We start from the raw sequence: 20,931 nt of genomic DNA, 5'->3' as shown, positions 1-20,931 counted from the left end.
TGTGTGTGTGTGGGGTGTGTGTGTGTGTGTTGTGTGTGTGGGGTGTGTGTGGTGTGCGGGGTGTGTGTGGTGTGTGGGGTGTGTGTGGTGTGTGGGGTGTGTGGGGTGTGCGTGTGGTGTGTGTGAGTAGGATGTGTGTGTGTGTGGGGTGTGTGAGTAGGATGTGTGTGTGTGTGGGGTGTGTGAGTAGGATGTGTGTGTGTGTGGGGTGTGTGTGTGTGAGTGGGGTGTGTGTGTGCGTGGGTGGTGTGTCTGTGCTCGCGAACAGCACTTGCCCCAACAGTCTGTTAATGGCTACACGGGGGATATTTGTCTTTGGGGTGTTTGTAAGTGGTGTGTCTAATAAAGAAACGCGTATCTCAGTGGGCTATACCTGGTACAACAAAACAAATATATTTGAGTGATTTTTTTACCTATCCGATACTTTGCACTTCCATCATATTATTTGTGTTGTGTTTGTTGTTGTAACGTTCTGACCCCGTGCCCCTACTGGACATGCGTGAAAAAAAGGGCTTTACAGCTCATCAGATTCCTCCAGTAGAGAGTTCCATTCCCGCTCACCGCCGAACGCCGTTGACGATTCTCTGCGCCGGTCCCGGGCCTCCCCTAGGTCGACTCAGACTTAGACGCGGTGTGTGTAAGAACATCGGCGTTGGGGAGATTAGAGGGGGGACCGGATGCGCTTGCTAGCCGCCCCAGCAGCTTCTAATCAAGGTGCTCGCTCACAGCGTTTGGGTCCCCAGCATTCAGAGGAAGGCGACAACAGAGGGGGACGGATAATTTCGTCTCAATTTCGCATCGAGCACCATTCAATTCGCAGGCGAGCGAACGGAATGGTGCGTGCGTGCGCGCGTGCGTGCGTGCGTTTACCAAGTGCTTGCGGGTGAAGTCAACTCGCAATGCGCAACTCTATGGGGGGATTGGGGGTGGAACATTTGACAAATCAGGGATACCCCGGGCGTGCGTGTGCGGGGAGCGGTGGTGTAGCGGTTAGCGCTACGCTGCGCTACGGAACCCGCCGCCACCCGGGTTCGATTCCCTCTCGCGGCCAAACACCGGTGGCGGTTATCTGAGCCCGGTCCTGGGCCTCCCCTAGGTCGACTCAGCCTCAAATGAGTACCCGGTGCGGTGTGCGATAAACATCTTCACTGGGGGAGACAAAGGCGGCCCGGGCGTGGTTGCTGGCCACCCACCCCCCTCGTGTGCCGTGCCGGCCTTCATAGGGTGCTCCTCGCTTATTGCACTTGCCCCTACAGTCTGGCAAGGCTATGCGGGGGATCTTTGTCTTTGTGAGCGATAGAGATACCGTGCGAATGAATGAACGGGTCACGAGAGATAGAGATGGGCCACAATAAGGTAGGTTACGCACAACAAGGAACGGAGCCACGAGGAGGCATGTGACTCAACAGCGTCAGGGGTGAGAACGGAGAGACACGAAACGCGATAACAGCTCAACAGCACAGAGCAAAGACGGAATGTGCCCGTGTGTCATCGCGTCAAGGAAAGAGGGTTGGTGGCACACACAGAGAGAGAGAGAGAAGCTTGGAATTGTGGGGGAGGGTGGGGAGGGAGGTTGCATCTCTCATGATTACACGTCCTTTGGATTGCGCTTTCATGGTGCTAATCTCTCATTAACACTGCTGTTGTGCGCATATGCGGGGACGTTACTCTTATGCGGCAACGGAAGCTCATTTCATGCTAATCTCCCTAACCTAATCCCTCTCTCCCTAATCTCCCCCATGAACACAACTGATGTGCTTGCGTCCGGGGATGGAATTCCTTTTCCAGCTCAGACCCCCGCTTGCTTGGCCATCGCCACGTAAAAAAAACCTCCTTGTTGTTGTAACAGCTCTCTCGCTGGTTCGGCAGTTCCACTGTTCGATTATATTTTTTTTTCCGCCTGAGGACGGCCGCTTGTGTGTTGCGATCGAAACGTCGTGGTTTATTTTATTTTCTACCCACGTGACTTTACCGAAAGAACCAAAGAGTGATGGATTCCTGCAGTGACGAAAGCTTCGAATCAAGACCGGGATCTTTGTTTTAGACTGCACAAGGAGGAATCCGATGAGCTACGAAGCTCTTTTGTTTACGGATGAGAGACGGCGGGGACACGGGGAGGGGGCCAGATGAGAGTCGATCGGAGTGGGCACAATAACGAACAAACAGAGGAGAGGAGACGCCACCCGAGAATCATGTTAACGTGTTAACTGTCAATGTTAACATGCTAACCAAACACAGAGACAATTTCAACCGAGAAGATGGATTCTGGCTTAGCAATCATTGGAAGGATTTGATAAACCATTTCGGGTCTTAATTGATCGTTCAAGCTAACGGTGGCTTTCAGACAGCATACATTAATTTTTCGTCTCCCCCCTCCTCTTTTCCGAACATAGATGGACTCGTCCATCTAAACAAACTGTCAAATCGCTATCCGCGGTGCTAACGTTTTAAAAAGTAAATAAATAAATACAAACCGCCACTTCTTTCAAATGTTTCTTGCCGTTGGTTTTAACACCTGATGATGACTGCTTGTGTTGCAGTCGAAACGTCGTGAGAATTTTATTGTTTAATTTATATTTTTATTATTTTATTGTTTCCCTTCAACGTGACTTTACCGAAAGAACCAAGAATATGAATCACTGCAGTCACGAAAGCTTTAAATCAAAATTTATGCTAACAAAAAGTTTCAACACATGAGAAATTCGGAGTAGGTTTTTTTCCCCCCTTTGTTTGAGAAACAAAACAATAGGATTTTAAAACGCCATAATAGGCACCGTTCGCAAGGAATCAAGGAAAACGCTCAACTGCGACTTGTGGAGTTTGCACAAAAAATTAAGCACATCACCGATACATGCTCCGTAACTCCATTCATGCACAGCCTTGGCGTTATCGCCGACATCCACACCGCGTCAACCGCATCATTGGACTGGATAAGGAACCTTTGCATACATTCACGACGATCGTGAAGAAAAACAATCAAAACTGTTGCTTTTCACGATGCCGTCCGAAAGCAGAATAAGACGAACGAAACCCATTCCGATTTAATTTTTTTGTCAAGGGGTGCCTCTGCGGATGTGTATGCTTTAACTTTAACATAGTCATTTCTGTGACCAGTCACAAGCTAATCACTCGGGCATTTCAATACTAAATTATATGCTAATTCCTTTGTCAAGGCGCTTTGTTTCTTCTGACACAGCTTAAAGGTCGTGATCTGAACGTGGCTTTTTTCACTCCAGCGCTGTCCTACCAGACAGTCTCGTCCCTTCACCTGATGAAGGCCGCTTGTGTTGTGGCCGAAACGTCGTGAGAATATTATTGTGTTATTTTATTTGATCAATTTATTATTTTATTCTCATTCTACGTGGTGACTTTACCGAAAGAACCAAAGAAGACCATTCCGATTTGTTTTTTTCGCGTCGCACTTTCATCCTAGCAAAACAAACTAAAAGGGACCCGTGATGTGTTAAGGATGTCTACAGGGCGTGCCGAGTCTTCAGTAGCGGGGGCGGAGGTGTTGAGCCCCCCCCCCATCCTTCACCCACCCAGAGAGGGCTTTAAGTTACGAGAGGTGGCAGAGAGGATGGAGGATGGGAGTGGCGGATGGAGCACGAGGACGTGGAGGGAGCGGTGGGATGTGAGGTCAGGAGCGGGGTGTGGAGGGTGGCAGCGGTGACGGGGAAAGTGGTGGGGAAGCTGGCGGCAGACCGAGAGCAGAAGGGGTGGGGGGATGGGATGGAAGGGGGTGTGGAGCGAGGGAGGTGAGGTGAAGGAGCTAAGGGAGTAGAGCGAATGAGAGAGAGAAAGAGAGAGGTGAGTGGGACGGAGGGGAAGGGAGGGTGGAGGGAGAAAGTTGAAGGAGGGAGGGAGGGAGGTGGAGGAGGAGAGGGAGGAGAGGGAGAGAAGGGAGATGGAGGTAATGGGGAGCGAGTGGGCCTGAGTGGTTCTGTTACCCGACATCTGTGAAAAAATAACTTCATAGAGATCATATTCTTGGTTCTTTCGGTAAAGTCACGTAGAAGGGAAACAATAAAATAATAAAAATATTAAACAATACAATTCATAGGGCTCATAGGATTCCTCCACTACAAATAAAGATTATTACTCATTTTACCCATCAGCAATATGCCACTTGCCCTTTATTTGACAATTAATGAACCTTGTGGCGAGACCCCAGGGGCCCGCAAGGCCCTGGCTCTTGTATAAACATTATATTATAATATAAACATTATATTATAATATAAACATTCTAATAATAAACATTATATTATAATATAAACATTATATTATAATATGAACATTATATTATAATATAAACATTATTTTATAATATAAACATTCTAATATAAAATAAACATTATATTATAATATAAACATTATATTATAATATAAACATTATTTTATAATATAAACATTCTAATATAAAATAAACATTATATTATAATATAAACATTATATTATAATATAATGTTCAGCTCTATATTATAATATAAACATTATATTATAATATGAACATTATATTATAATATAAACATTATTTTATAATATAAACATTTTAATATAAAATAAACATTATATTATAATATAAACATTATAATATAAACATTATATTATAATATAAACATTATTTTATAATATAAGCATTCTAATATAAAATAAACATTATATTATAAAATAAACATTATATTATAAAATAAACATTATATTATAATATAAACATTATTTTATAATATAAACATTCTAATATAAAATAAACATTCCAATAAAATATAAACATTATATTATAATATAAACATTATATTAGAATAAAAACAATAAAATATAAACATTATATTATATAAACATTATATTATAATATAAACATTATATTAGAATATAAACATTATAATAGAATATAAACATATTATTACATAAACATTATATTAGAACATAAACATTATATTATAATATAACATTATATTATTATATAAACATTATAATATAACATAAACATTATATTAGAATATAAACATTATAATAGAATATAAACATCATATAATATAAACATGAACATTATAATATAATATAGGCATTATATTAGAATGGAAAATAAATTTTGCTCCTTTATCACCAATGGGTTTGAAAGGATGGTGGCAAGTGTTGTCTTGTTAAACTACGCCTTTAAATTCATTCTAGATTTGAAGCTTTCGTGACTGCAAGGATTCATACTCTTTGGTTTTTTCGGTAAAGTCACGTTGGTAAAATAAAATAAAAGAAAAAAATAAATTAAATTAAATCACGACGTTTCGGAGGCAACACAAGCTTCCGTCTTCAGGTGGAATAGTCACAGCAGAATATCTTGACACAGAATATCTTGACACAGATATTCTGCTGTGACTATTCCACTTGAAGACGGAAGCTTGTGTTGCCTCCGAAACGTCGTGATTTAATTTAATTTAGTTGTTTTATTTTATTTTGCCTACGTGACTTTACCGAAAAAACCTAAGAGTACGCCTTTAAAACTGAAAACTACTTACCTGCAGTACCTCTATATAAAGACACTATCTAAAAAAACAATTTACACTCCTCTGTCAATCATCGTGTTTCTCCGTGTGGATTTGTGAACACACTTTCTAAACAGTACATAAAATAGTACGCGTTTTCAATGCGCTGTTTATAATGTAACAAGCGTTAATACCAATGTTACTCTACAGAGTAGTGGGTCGCCACTCCTCTTATCCGCATTGAGACGAGCGGTATGTGGGGACTATGGCTTAACCACAAAAAAAAACCTATCTGCACAGATGGATACGGACAAGATAATTATTATAAAAACAGGAGGAATTAACGGTGCAACGCATCTCATCTGTTAAATATCTGCGGGTAATAGGATTGTCATCGATTGATCCTGGCTGCAAGACATTGGTAGGTCACAAATAATAATGAACATAAGAGAGAGCAAATTTTGATTTAAAGCTTTCGTGACTGCAGTAATTCATATTCTTAGCTCTTTCGGTAAAGTCACGTTGAAGGGAAACAATAAAATAAATTGTTTTATATATATTATTATTATTTTATTGTTTCCCTTCAACGTGACTTTACCGAAAGAGCCAAGAATATGACTCACTGCAGTCACGAAAGCTTTAAATAAAGGACTTCAGTCGTAAAAATTGTATTTAAAACTTTCGTGACCGCAGTAATTCATATTCATATGCCGACACGACTAAAGTCTTTCGGTAAATCACGTTGAAGGGAAACAACAAAATAATAAAACGTGACTTTACCGAAAGACTTTAGTCGTGTCGGCAGTTTGAGCAGCTTTGGATAAGACTTATTACGATCCTGCCCATACCCGAGCATGGAGTGCATTCGCTTGTTCAGCTCCTGTGCGCATTCGTTCTCCTCGCTGCTCTTGAACGACACGACAACAGAACGATCCACGCCAGGTGGGACGGAGTCGCCAAAAATAAATTTGTAAATGACGATTTTGACTTCCGTTTATTCGGGACCACGGGGCCATATACGAAAAAATATATATATATTTGTAATATTGACATTAGTTAATTCCATGATGTGGCCGTGTTTTTTTCAGCCCGACCACGCAATTATGTGCGAGTTTGTTTGTTTTTAAATTCATTGCACAGTTTAAACGACTCACAGTGGTATTTATGTATCGTCTGTTACAAATTACACCCACTTAATTAAAAAAAATAATAAGATTTCCTTCCCCCCCCCCCTCCGTCTGCCTTATTGCACGTCTACAACGACTGACTTCTCCTCTGTGTCGTTTGAATGTCGTGTAACCCTCCCTGCCTTCGGGTTTGCTTCGTGTCCGACGAATTGCCGGTGAAATAAATGCAACTCAAGTTGAACGCGATCCACACCCGCACCACAGGCATGCCTCCACGTTTATTGCGTTTTTATTTTATTTTTTTTCCTTGTTAATATCTCTCAGATATTGAGCAATTCAAGTAACGAAACATTCCACTCGAGCCTTAAAGTCCACCAAAGAGTGTTCTCCTCCATTGCAATATCTAAGTTTAATCAAACTAGGGTTTCCCTACACATATGAGAAACACGTTTTATTTGAAGTAATATCGCCCGACCGTGCGTTACGAAACTGTCTGAGTAGCCAGGTGACTTTTCTTGCGATGTGCTGGCCTCTCTAATTTTCTTTTAGAGCCACTGGAAATCATGTGCGGCGAAGATGTGCATCGGTTGGGGATGATGGGTGGAAAAGGCTGGTGTTGGGTGGTCGCTAAAAAGATAAAGTACACTTGATTATCCTCAAACTTTAATCGCTCCACAAACCTGGATAGGTTAGTGTGCCCTAGTGCCTGACGACGGCCAGATGTGTGTATTTGCGAACAGAGTAAAACAAAAATATATATACCCGGTCCAGACGTTACTTAATGATCGTTTCTGGGGGAAAAAAATTAGTTCCTGCGAGAGAAAAAAAAAACATTAAATCATATGTTTTTAGGGCAGTGCCCGGAAAAACAAAACGTTATTTGTTTTAAAATGCCTTGAATTACCCTTACAACCACCCTTCCTGTGTGTGCGCACGTGTGTCTGTGTGTGTGGGGGGAGCGATAGTGTAGCGGTTAGCGCGCCGCGCTATGAACCCGGCGACCCGGGTTCGATTCCCGCTCACGGCCAACACCAGTGACGATTATCTGAACCGGTCCCCTAGGTCGACTCAGCCTCAAATGAGTACCTGGTGCGGTGTAAACATTGCCACTAGGGAGACAAAGGCGGTCGGGCGTGGTGCTGGCCACCCATCCCCTCGTGTACCGTTCCGGCCTTCATAGGTGCTCGCTAACAGCACTTGCCCCTACAGTCTGTTAAGGCTATATGAATCAGAATCAGAAAGGGGTTTTATTCGCCATGAAAGTTCGCACAGACAAGGAATTTACTTTGGCAGGAAGGTGCATACATTCAACATATAGTAAACTTAAATCTAAAATAAGTGGTATACAAGTCTAAACTATACTAAAGGTACAAAGTCTAACTGACACTAAGGGGCTAAAGTATGTAAAATTTTGAATAAATATTGAATATAAAGTAGCTATAAATTACAATCTAAAAATACAAAAAATACAAATAGGGTAACATAGTGTCATTTTGTAGATAAAATGTTCAAGTCAGTGTAAGCCCTTGGCCTTGTTGAAGAGGCCAGCAGCAGATGGGAAGAAACTGTTTTTGTGGCGTGAGGTTTTGGTCCTGACGGACCGCAGCCTTCTGCCGGAGGGGAGTAGCTGGAACAGAGAGTGTCCACGGTGGGAGGAATCGGCCACAAATCTTCCTCGCTCGCCTCATGCTCCTCGTGGTGTGCAGGTCCTCGAGGGTTGGTAGCTTGCAGGCAATCACCTTCTCAGCAGCGTGGACGATACGCTGCAGTCTGCTCTTGTCCTTGGCAGTGGCAGCAGCGTACCAGATCTTTGTCTTTGTGTTTGTGTGTGTGTGTGCGCGCTCGTTACACAAAGTGGTGATGGCGTAATAGTTAGAGCGCCGCGCTGCAAACCCGGCGACCAGACTTCATTACCAGCGGCGTCAAATATTTGTTTTTTCATCTCAACCGGTTCTGGGCCTGCTCAAGGTCCACCCAGCCTCAAATGAGTACGTGCGTGCGGTGTGTGTAAACATCGCCACTGGGGAGACAAAGACGGCCACGGCGTGGTGCTGGCCACCCACCACCTCGTGTTGCCCTCGTCGATCTTTATAGGTGCTGCTCGCTAACAGCCATAACTCTTTGGTTCTTTCGGTAAAGTCACGTAGGTATAAAATGAAATACATCACGACGTTTCGGGCGCAACACAAGCGTCCGTCATCAGGTGGGAAAGCATGGCCTGCTGCTGATGCAGACTGTTTTAAAAGGTTTGAAATGGGTGTAGCCCAAGGGTCATAAAGAAGTGTTGATGTGATCGAGTCACATCAACATCTTGATTATCCTCATTCATGGACGGCCCCTGTTGAGTTCTCACGTGGTTTCACAAGACCAGAAATATGCAACGCTCAAAAAGTAATCCCACCAGCTGCCTGTTAAAAAATTATATATATAATTAGCGTGGCAGTGCTTTAAGTTGGGGGGGATCGGGAGTTATTAAATAGCGCCGTGCCTGCTTGAACATGACAAACCAAAACTTGATACTTTTTTGTTTGTTTGTTAAATCGACCGAGTCTGGACTCTGGTTCAGCGCTTCGTCCTAAACTGGGGTACACGCACCCCGTGGGTGATGCGAGACAAAGCCAGATCTTTTTATTATTATTATTTTATTTACACGCTTTTTTATTAACTCACTCGGTCTGTTGTCGCATCCTCAAATCTTGTAACTCAATTTTAACACAATTCCCAATGTGGTATCGACTGGAAACTTGGCATACTTACGTGATACTGATGACAATACTATATTCTATCATGAAAAAAATATATATATATTTTTTAACATTCTTTTTTATATTTTATGTTTCGCCTTGGGTCTAATTGTCCACGCTCAACTGACGTTGGCTGTAATTGGTCACGGTCCCCTTAAATTACGGCAAGCTTCGGGGGCCACTTCCTGGAGTCGTGGAGTTCTTCCATTACTAGTACGGTACATTTAATTAAAGCGTGTTTTAAAAAAAAGAATTAAAAAAAATATTACTTATTTAGACGGTAAATCATCGAAACACAAACTAAGCACGTGCCTGCAACAACTCGCTTTGTTTCATCAGCCCCCGATGCATTTATTAATATCATGCATTGTCTTAACGATTGCGATCCAAAGAGGGTGCAAGGCTGCGGTAAAGTTTAAGAACCACTGTTGAAGTTCCACAGTGGAGGTGTCCTACAGCTGTGTCAAACGCCACGTCGAGCGCACGTGCGCTCCTGATCATCATCATCAGTATCATCATCAAATCGTTTTCACGTGTCCACGACGAGAAAGTCCTCGGAACGTTTGCGCAACGTGCTAATCATTATTTAAAATAAAAAAAATATCCACCGGCATGCGTGGAGTGCCGCGTTAAGCCCAACCCCCCCCCCCCCCCCAGCTAAAATCGAGCGCGGCTTCACGTGGTGGCGTGGAGCCAACCAGACGCGTTTAGACGTGACACACACACACGTTTGTGTGTGTGTGTATGCACACACGTTTGTGTGTGTGTGTATGCACACACGTTTGTGTGTGTGTGTATGCACACACGTGTGCGTGTGTGTAATAATAAAAAATATATTTACGCACACACGTATGTGCATACACACACGTGGATCCACCCCCTCGTGTGCCGTGTCGGCCTTTGTAGGTGCTCGCTAACAACACTTGCCCCAACAGTCTGTTAAGGCTTTATTGGGGGCTTTGTTTTTGTGTTCTTCTTTCGCACCGTACGTAGCCAACCTTGAGTCTGTGTGTCTCTGTATGAGTCTACGGGTCTCTGTGTGAGTCTATGTGTCTCTGTGTGAGTCTACGGGTCTCTGTGTGAGTCTATGTGTCTCTGTGTGAGTCTACGGGTCTCTGTGTGAGTCTACGGGTCTCTGTGTGAGTCTGTGTGTCTCTGTATGAGTCTACGGGTCTTTGTGTGAATCTATGGGTCTCTTTGTGAGTCTATGGGTCTCTGTGTCAGTCTATGGGTCTCTGTGTCAGTCTATGGGTCTCTGCGTGAGTCTACGGGTCTCTGTGTCAGTCTATGGGTCTCTGTGTGAGTCTATGGGTCTCTGTGTCAGTCTATTGGTCTCTGTGTGAGTCTATGTGTCTCTGCGTGAGTCTATGGGTCTCTGTGTCAGTCTGTGGGTCTCTGTGTGAGTCTATGATCTCTGTGTGAGTCTATGTGTCTCTGTGAGAGTCTATGGGTCTCTGTGTGAGTCTATGGGTCTCTGTGTCAGTCTATTGGTCTCTGTGTGAGTCTATTGGTCTCTGTGTGAGTCTATGGGTCTCTGTGTGAGTCTATGGGTCTCTGTGTGAGTCTATGGGTCTCTGTGTGAGTCTATGGGTCTCTGTGTCAGTCTATTGGTCTCTGTGTGAGTCTATGGGTCTCTGTGTGAGTCTATGTGTCTCTGTGTGAGTCTACGGGTCTCTGTGTGAGTCTATGGATCTTTGACAGCGCTGTCCTCCAGACAGTCTCGTCCCTTCACCTGATGAAGGCCGCTTGTGTTGTGGCCGAAACGTCGTGATTTTTGTTATTTCATTTTTTACCTACGTGACTTTACCCAATAGAACCAAAGAGTAGGGGTCAATTAATTGGGGATCGCAAGACATCTGGGCCACACTGGAGATTGCACGAAATAACTCCACGCGCTGTGCTCCTGCACCGTCTGTGCTCTCCCCGACTTCTAGAGTTGCTCTCTCGAACTCTCTAGAGTTTGAGAGAGAGACACGCAAACTCCAAATATACAGCAGGCATCGTCAGGATCGGGATCGAACCCACGACCTCCTGTATACCAGGCGAGGTAGTCAACATCTCCTAGCCACCGTGATGGTAATGAGAGAGAGAGAGACACGCAAACTCCAAATATACAGCAGGCATCGTAAGGATCGGGATCGAACCCACGACCTCCTGTATACCAGGCGAGGTAGTTAACATCTCCTAGCCACCTTGATGGTGATGAGAGACAGAGAGAGAGACACGCAAACTCCAAATATACAGCAGGCATCGTCAGGGTTGGGATCGAACCCACGACCTCTTGCATACCAGGCGAGGTAGTTAACATCTCATTTTTATGGCGACCCCGCTGTGGTGATATGACATTAAAGCCTTACTCCGGTCAAGGATCTGTTTACAGAAGCTCTTAGAAGTCTGAAACGGTTCCACAAAGAAGTGATGAACGATCGTGTGTGGGTCTCTCACGGACTTGCCAGAGGAGTCTGATCCGTTCGGGTGAGATTGGCGTCCGAAGTGGTTTGAGAGTCAACAAAAACAAGATATGCCACACCAGCGTTTTAAACTGAAGGCGATAGTTACTTATGATGTCTGCTGATCGTCACGGAATATCGCGTGCCAAACGCATATCGGCCCAGGTATGTGTGCACACGAAATAAATCAAACTCGAGGCAATCGTTGGCAGTGGACTAATTGCTCGTGGATTTCTCAAGCGGTGCGATCGGCGTTTTTTTTTTCTTTGCGTTCTGATTCATGTTTACCTCCTTGCCAAACTTAAATATTTCGTGAAACCATTTGTTGGTGAGCCTGGGTCGCTCTTGCAGAACGAGACGCGGCATGGCGGTCTCTAGAACTCCCACCTATAGAGAATTATATAATTATACTTTCATATGGATGGAATGTTCATTTTATTGAGATCGATTCATTTTGAAGGCACGCCACGGTGGCCAGGAGATGTTAACTACCTCGCCTGGTATGCAGGAGGTCGTGGGATAGATCCCGACCCTGACGATGCCTGCTGTTTATTTGGAGTTTGCGTGTCTCTCTCTCTCTCATCATCATCACGGTGGCCAGGAGATGTTAACTACCTCGCCTGGTATGCAGGAGGTCGTGGGTTCGATCCCGACCCTGACGATGCCTGCTGCTGTTTATTTGGAGTTTGCGTGTCTCTCTCTCTCTCTCATCATCATCACGGTGGCGAGGAGATGTTAACTACCTCGCCTGGTATGCAGGAGGTCGTGGGTTAGATCCCGACCCTGGCGATGCCTGCTGTATATTTGGAGTTTGCGTGTCTCTCTCTCTCTCTCATCATCATCACGGTGGCTAGGAGATGTTAACTACCTCGCCTGGTATGCAGGATGTCGTGGGTTCGATCCCGACCCTGACGATGCCTGCTGTATATTTGTAGTTTGCGTCTCTCTCTCTCTCATCATCATCACGGTGGCTAGAAGATGTTAACTACCTCGCCTGGTATGCAGGAAGTCGTGGGTTCGATCCCGACCCTGACGATGCCTGCTGTATATTTTGAGTTTGCGTGTCTCTCTCTCTCTCATCATCATCATCACGGTGGCTAGGAGATGTTAACTACCTCGCCAGGTATGCAGGAGATGATGGGTTCGATCCAGACCCTGACGATGCCTGTTGCTGTATATTTGGAGTTTGCAGTGTCTCTCTCTCTCCCCGTGGACGCGTGGATTTTTCTCCGTGTCCTCCGGTTTTCCCCTCCACATTTATAATCAACATGCATTTAGCTGCTATAAATGTCCACGTGTGAAGCCACTTCGTTGAGCTATCGTGTGTGATGGCCAGGTCGCTTCTGAAAAAGAGCTGTATAAGCATCAGTGGGCCTAACCTGGGTAAAAAAAAGACTAAAATTGTTTAATTTAGTTTAAAGGGTATCTAAACAAATGTTTCACCGGCGTAGATGTGATGAATTCAGCTGGAAAGTTTCCCCTGCGTCCATTTATTTCTCAACGTCGGAAACTGCTGCCTTTTGCTTCGAGTTTATACAACAGAGAAGCCCTCCTCCGCTCTTCGATTTTCCTAACCCGCAGTATATCATCGTTCGCATCTGGTGACATCCGCGCCGTTTAGCTTTAGATTTCTGTTGGAACTGAGCTGCATATAGAGAACTAGCTGTACTACCCGGCTTCGCCCGGGACTTGGATCTACCACGCCCGGCCGCCTTTGTCTCCCCAGTGGCGATGTTCACACACAACGGCAGTTACTCGTTTTGAGGCCGAGTCGACGTAGGGGAGGCCCGGGACCGGTTCAAATAATCGTCACCGGTGGTGGCCGTGAGCGGGAATCGAACCCCGGGTCGCCGCGTTCGCGCTACCCACTACACTACAATGCGTTACGCCGCTTCCACATTGGGAGGGTCACGTGAGAGATTTGACGTCACCGCTCACTTGCCGTGCAAAAAAAAATGCATTATTGAGCTCCCCCCCCCCCTAAAAAAAACTAAAGTGTATTTTTTATAATTTTTGCATGGTGTACAGTCTGGAATGTACCCACATGGCTAATTTCAAGTTTGTTGCATGTCGGGAAGTACGCTAAACATGTTTGAACAGACACACGTAATCACGACTTTGCTCTTTTATATATATATGAAGATAGGTTCCGCTATCTATCGCTAATATTTCAACCACAAACCCCACGCATTCCGGGACAGGTGGGTGGAGAGGAGAGAGAGGGGGGTGATGAGGAGGGGGAGGGGCTTTTAGTGCACAGAGCACGGAACCCCCCTGGGGGTGAGCGGGGGCGTTCGTGGGGTGAGGGTGAGCAGGGTAGGAGAGGGGGGGGGCCTCGGGGGGTGGGGGAGGTTGGAGTAGGTGGGGCGCTGCTCTCTCGTGGTGAGTGGCCGTGCCCCCCTCCCTCCCTCCCTCCCTCCCACCCCGTCCCAGCGGTTGCCCTCTGACCCCGCTGGTCCGCGGCACGTGCAAGAGCGCGCATCGAAACGGCAAAACCGGTGCATGGCACGCCACTTGCAGGCTTCTCTCGTTTGCGGAGTGCGGAGTCCCCAGGTGGATTGACACGCGGGGCCACCACCGGGTAAGTGGAGGGTCTCGCGGCTGGAACGCCCCGGTTGTGACTGCCCGCTTGCGAATTTGACCGAACAGCATTGCTGGATGTTTAACAAGTGGAAGGAATCGTCTTCTTTGGTTCTTTCGGTAAAGTCACGTAAAATAAGATAACGCAATAAAAATTCTCACGACGTTTTCGGCCACAACACAAGCGGCCTTTGATCAGGTGAAGGGGACGAGACTGTCTGGAGGACAGCGCTGGAGCGAACAAAGCCAAGCTCAGACCGCGACCTTTGAGCTGTGTGAGAAGAAACAGAGCGCCTTGACAAAGGAATTAGCATAGAATTTAGCATTGAAATAGCTGAGTGATTAAATTGTGACTGGTCACAGAAATGGCTGTGTTAAAGTGCTAATTCCATTGTCAAGGCGCTCTGTTTCTTCTCTCACAGCTTAAAGGTCGCGGTCTGAGCTTGGCTGTGTTCGCTCCAGCGCTGTCCTCCAGACAGTCTCGTCCCTTCACCTGATGAAGGCCGCTTGTGTTGTGGCCGAAACGTCGTGATAATTTTTATTGTGTTAATTTATTTTACGTGACTTTACCGAAAGAACCAAAGAAGATGAATCCTTGCAGTCACGAAAGCTTTAAATCGAAATTTAAGCGGAAGGAAATGGAAGTGCCCAGGGGAAAAAAACCCATATGGAGATTAGTCTACATTTGTCGCACTGCCTTGCCCTGGCGAGCCAGTGTATGGCACCTTCCTCAGTGTGTGGCAATCCACCAACCCTCGCTGCTGCCTCCACACAGTGCAGCCACGTGCATATCCACCGCTGCCGTTCCGTTGAAACGAACGCTGAGGTTGTCTCATCCATCTAGCGGAGATTATCGCCCGAGTGGTGTTCTGCTCTGTGTGGCAGTGGACACAACCTCGGACTGGCAAATAAACGTCTTACTCCCACGGTTTGGGATGCCCTGGATTATCATGGAGCCAGCTGATGGTGAATTGCCCAGTTTGGGAAGGCCTAGAATTGCATGGAGCTAATGGTGAATACCACGGTTTTGGAGGCCCTAGAATATCATGGAGCCGATGGTGAATCCCACGGTTTGGGATGTCCCGGAATATTATGGAGCCAGCTGATGGTGAACTCCACGGTTTGGGAGGTCCTGGAATATCATGCAGCCGATGGTGAAATCCACGGTTTTTGAGGTCCTGGAATATCATGTAGCCGATGGTGAAATCCACCACGCCGATGGTGAAATCCACGGTTTTGGAGGTCCTGGAATATCATGTAGCCGATGGTGAAATCCACCACGTCCATGGTGAATTCCACGGTTTTGGAGGTCCTGGAATATCATGGATCCGATGGTGAATCCCACGGTTTTGGAGGTCCTAGAATATCATGGATCCGATGATGAATTCCACGGTTTTGGAGGTCCTGGAATATCATGTAGCTGATGGTGAAATCCACCTCATCTCATTGTCATCGTCATTGTCTTAATCGTGGACTTCTACCCTCAATATTACAGATATGCTTATTCATGCTTTATAGCGTTATTGTATAATGTGCTCTATTTTATTGGTGTCTAATGAAGACACCAGTAACTTCATGAAGCTACGACGAACCAGATCGTGGCCGTGGTTTCCCCTACTCTCTATTTCTCAGATGGCCCCCTGTACTTTACCAACCACGGATTTGCCTCATTTGAGAGCCTTGCTGCTCCCTGGCCAAGTCGATCAAAGTACTTTTGAACTCCACCACACCTCCCCCCCCCCGCAACTACGTTGACTCACACAGAGATGATGGTCTCAGCCCAGCCACCATTAGCAATATCATCTTCCTCTTCTTCTTGTCGTACGGCTGCTGATGTAGACGCAGAGACAACAGCTGACGGTGTCACATTCAGGTGGTCGAGCCAGACAACCGCGTCAGCAGGAGCAGAGTAGCAGCACAGTGCATCATCGTCGCCGTGACGTCTCCTTCATCGTACACTTTAACCAGGGGGCATTGGGTCGTTACACGTCGTACGGTGCTGTTGTGGATGGACGCAGCCGCCAAGACACTACCGGAGAGTTTTTTTTTGTTTATATTTTCCATTCCCGCGTCACCAGGGTATCCACATCTAACTCTTTGGTTCTTTCGGAAAAGTCACGTAGAAATAAGATAAAAAAATAATAAATCACGACGTTTCGATTGCGACACAAGCAACCGTCATCAGGTGTGAATGAATGCAAGCTCGGAGAGAGACACAGAGAGAGAGAGAGAGAAACACAGACACGGAGAGAGACACATACACAGAGAGAGAGAGACTGAGAGAGAGAGACACGCAGAGAGAGACAAACACAGAGAGAAAGAGAGAAAGGCATACACACAGAGAGAGACACACAGAGAGAGAAAGACATACAGAGAGAGAGACACACACACAGAGAGAGAAAGAAAGACACATACACAGAGAGAGAGACACGCAGAGAGAGAGAGACACAGAGAGAGAGAGAGAGACACGCAGAGAGAGAGAGAGACAAACACAGACACGTAGAGAGACACATACACAGAGAGAGAGACACACACAGAGAGAGAAAGACATACAGAGAGAGACACACACAGAGAGAGAAAGACATACACAGAGAGAAAGAGAGACACAGAGAGAGAGAGAAAGACATACACAGAGAGTGAGACACAGAGAGAGAGAGAGAGGCAAACAGTCACGAAAGCTTCAAATCTAAATTATATACACTTGCTTTTTTCCTTCTACTTTGGCTAGTTCCGGGTTCTACGCAAAATCTTTTGCAGGCCACGTAAAACGTTGAGTCTTTGCACGCATACGAAAGTCCACGTGAATGACAGCGATCGTGATTTCAACTTGTAACGCGACACCGCACGGTATTAATCGGCATCCTTCTCTCAGAGGCTCGAGGACAGCAGCCGCAGCAGCCGCAGCCGCGTGGTTTCGCTGGTTGGTGCCAAGAATTGCCCAAAACTCAGCAGTCCTCTAATATATTAGCATGCTGTTGGGGCCCAATGAATGGGCAGCTCGCATGTGGGAGGAAACCGGAGCACCTGGATCCAAACGGACGGAGCAGGTGGAGTACTGCTTACGAACGAGTCAGGTTCCGGAGTCAGGTTCGTAAGTCGATTTGTTTCGTGAGTCCAACTTTACTCCCGTCAAATTCTGAACGTGTTTCACGGCATGTGCACTAAACACGGGGAATTGCGTTTAAAAAAAGTTCCATAATCTCCCGCAGATGTAGATGCCACTCGCATCTCCACGTTCTGCAGATGTAGATGCCATCTACTGCGCGGCCGTTGAACTTGCGACTCTCGTCCGATCAGGCAACTGGACATACGGACAGGTTTGTTCGTATCTCTGAAAGTTCGTAAGTTGATTATTCGTAAGTAGAGGCGTCTATGTACGCTTTTTTCCGTAACCTTCTTCCGGTGCACCAGGGTTATGTCACCTTTTTAATGCCGACGAGGGAAGGCGAACTTCACACAGCATTTGTGCTGCGGTGATCCAGAAAACCCTTGCTGCTGCTGCCTGCCACACAGTGCTGGATTGCAGGCGGCCACGTGCATAGCCACCACCACCGCCCGGCTTCTTCTGAAGGGGCATGAGAAGACGTTATATGACGTCATCTTCTGGGGGCACTTTCTGAAACACAACGTGGTGTATTTCTAGCTTGTGAGCGTTGGAAGGGGAAATCTTTCTTGACTCCGTTGACGTGATGCCGATTGGAATACACTTTGGAAAAAGAAGACTAAGAGAGAGAGAGAGCGAGAGAGAGAGAGAGGGAAACGACAATTGCTGTTGGGCCGGTAATTAACATGGACATGTGGCTTCACTTCCCCCACTTGCCAGCGAATGAGCTCAGCGATGTCATCGCCTCTTAAGCCCACGCTCGCCTTTCGGATTTCTGAGCCTCGCCGGAAGCCAGCGTCGACTTCTTTGCCTTGCCTTCCCCCGTCAACACAAAGCGAGGAAGTTGACGCGCAAACGGTGAAGGGTGGTGGTGGGTGGGGGGGGGGTGGGGAGCTTCTCAGGATTGGCGCTTCAGGGGATTCTGTGGTGGGCGAAGCGGGACGTTTGGTGGTGCAGGCTTGTTTGCTTGGCTTTTCCACAGGGTGCATCCGATCCTCGCGCACGTATGTACGCGTGTACGCTGAACCTTCTCTCGAACCCGTACGTACGTAGCCAACCGCGCTACTCGGGCGTGCAGGGAGGCGGTGGGACGATAACGAGCTGAGCGCAAAGAGAAGTTATGAAGAAGTGATATTTTTAATCTCGACGATATAAAAGTGCATTCCTAATACCAAAAAGGGAGAGCGTTCCAGACGGCCGCAGAAGCGCATCTGAAAGCGCGCCATGCGGCGACGGTCCTTGTTCGACGGGTTGGCCAAAAGCCCTCTGCCGCAAGGATGACCCGGAGTTTGCGTGATGGAGTGACGAATGTCTGGGTCCACCCGCCGAGACCAGGATGCGAACTCGCGAACCTTACAATCGCGAGCCCCGCTCCCTCTGCCGCTGAGACAGCTGGCCCGGGTCAGTTATTGGTAATGGGGACTATTGCAGTCCCTGCTCTTTTTGGTTCTTTCGGTGAAGTCACGTAGAAAGGGAAAATTACGTGACCTTTACCGAAATAAACAAAAGAGGAATTCCTGCAGTCACAAAAGCTCCAAATCAAGTTTCGATTTAAAGCTTTCGTGACTGCAAGGATTCATCTTCTCTGGTTCTTTCGCTAAAGTCACGTAGAATGAGAATAAAATAATAAATTAATAAAATAAAACAACACGATAAAATTCTCACTGTGAAAATTCTCACTGTGAGAATTTAATTGTGTTATTATATTTTATTATTTTATTATTTTATTCTCATTCTACGTGGCTCCAAATCAAGTTTATTGCAGTCCCGTTGTGCTATTTTGTGTTGCACAAGTTCTGTTTTTACTCCTTTATTGAAGTAACTAACGGTGCAATATACAATTTAGAACTGCGGTGGCGAGGAGATGTTACTGTAACTACCTCCCCTGGTTTATAGGAGGTCGTGGGTTCGATCGCGACCCTGTCGCTTGTTTCATGTTTGGAGTTTGTGTGTTCTCTCTCCCCATGGGCGTGTGGATTTGTCTCCGAGTTCTACCGCTTTTTTTCCCCCCCTCCACATTTAGAAACGACATCGTTCGCTCAAGCGTATTTGGCTGCTAAACATTTCCACACGCTGATGATGATGGTGATGAGCCACTTCGTTTGAGCTGTCATTTGTGATAGCCAGGTCGCTTCTGAAAAAGAGCTATATGCTAGCTCAGTCTGCCTTACCTGCTAGAACATAAAATAAAATTAAAAACAACAGTTTTAAATTTTGATTTAAAGCTTTCGTGACTGCAGTAATTCATATTCTTAGTTCTTTCGGTAAAGTCGCGTTGTTTTATATATATATTTTATTATTTTTGTTGTTTCCCTTCAACGTGACTTTACCGAAAGAACTAAGAATAACAACTGTTTTGGTTTGTACGTAGGTGTTCGCGACAGATAGAAGTCCTCTACTTCGACAGCCGGCTCCACAACGACTTTTTTTTTGTGCGGCACCTCCATAGTGGCCCACCATCGTGCCGGTCATCTTCAGCTGCTGGCTACGAGAGCGGACAAATAATCCGCGGTGAACCTTGTCTTTGGCAGCATCATCAAAATGATGGTCCCCAAAAAAAATAGCGATTGGTTTTACCCCCTTTCGGGCAAAACAAAATTTAGGCGTCAAGATGTTCAAACACCGAACACTGGATACCGTTTTCGTGCAAGGCATCAAGTCTGCATTTTAGCACGCGCTACTTGTGGCAAAAAACGCGCAAACTAAACGTGAGCTTGCGAGCAAAGACGGTCCCTCCCGGTGACCACGACCTCTTCGGTGGTGGTGGGGGGTGGGGTGTGGGGTTGTTGCCCTCTCGCTGACTCGTGCCGTGTGCTCCCGTCCCTTCGCCAGGCCCAACATGTGCGCCGTGCAGGAGATGGAGGGCACGGAGAAGCGATACTTCTCCTCCTGCAAGACCTGGTACCGCAAGAAGATCTGCAACGTGCCCACGTAAGCGGCTTCGGTGGGGCGACGCGGAGTGCGAACGCTGCGGCGACACGTTAAATAGCCCGCCGCGTCCGCACATACAGGATGCGTGGTCATTAGTTGGCGCGCAGAGTTTTGGGCGTTTACGATTGTGAACGCGTGGATTGATTTGCATCGCAAATATGATCCTAAAAAAAAACAACCGTATCCAGTCTGAATGTAACGCGCTGCAGGCTCTCGCAAACCCGAATTACGATTCAGAATTGATTTGTGGGTCACATCCCCGCAAGGTAAAATGTGTTTGTTAAGGGGTGGCATGGTGGTGAGATGTTAACTCCCTCGCCTGGTATGCAGAAGGTACGTGGGTTCGATTCCAACTGTTGATGCCTGTTGTATATTTGGCGTTTGCATGTTCTCCCCGTGGTTTCATGGTTTTTTTCTCAAGGCCCTCCGGGGTTTCTCTCCACATTTAGAAACATGCATTTAGAGTATTAAGCTGCTCGAAATTTCCATGTGATAAGCCACTTCGTTGAGCCATCA

General features: G+C 46.2%; 1 protein-coding gene across 2 annotated transcripts in view; it reads left to right on the top strand.

Annotated features, from left to right (window-relative positions):
• The window catches only part of LOC116955738 (transforming growth factor-beta-induced protein ig-h3-like), a 254,790-nt gene that overhangs the window by 1,887 nt on the left and 231,972 nt on the right, over positions 1-20,931 (top strand). For both annotated transcript variants that reach the window (XM_032977008.2, XM_032977009.2), the window contains exon 3: positions 20,317-20,415. In XM_032977008.2, coding sequence (XP_032832899.1) covers positions 20,317-20,415 — 99 coding nt within the window. The remainder of the gene's footprint in view (positions 1-20,316; positions 20,416-20,931) is intronic.

This window comes from Petromyzon marinus, chromosome 61 (genome assembly GCF_048934315.1).
Source record: "Petromyzon marinus isolate PM22_M1 ecotype Great Lakes invasive population chromosome 61, UKy_Petmar_22M1.pri1.0, whole genome shotgun sequence".
NCBI lineage: Eukaryota > Metazoa > Chordata > Hyperoartia > Petromyzontiformes > Petromyzontidae > Petromyzon > Petromyzon marinus.
This window is presented reverse-complemented; position numbering and strand designations above follow the sequence as displayed.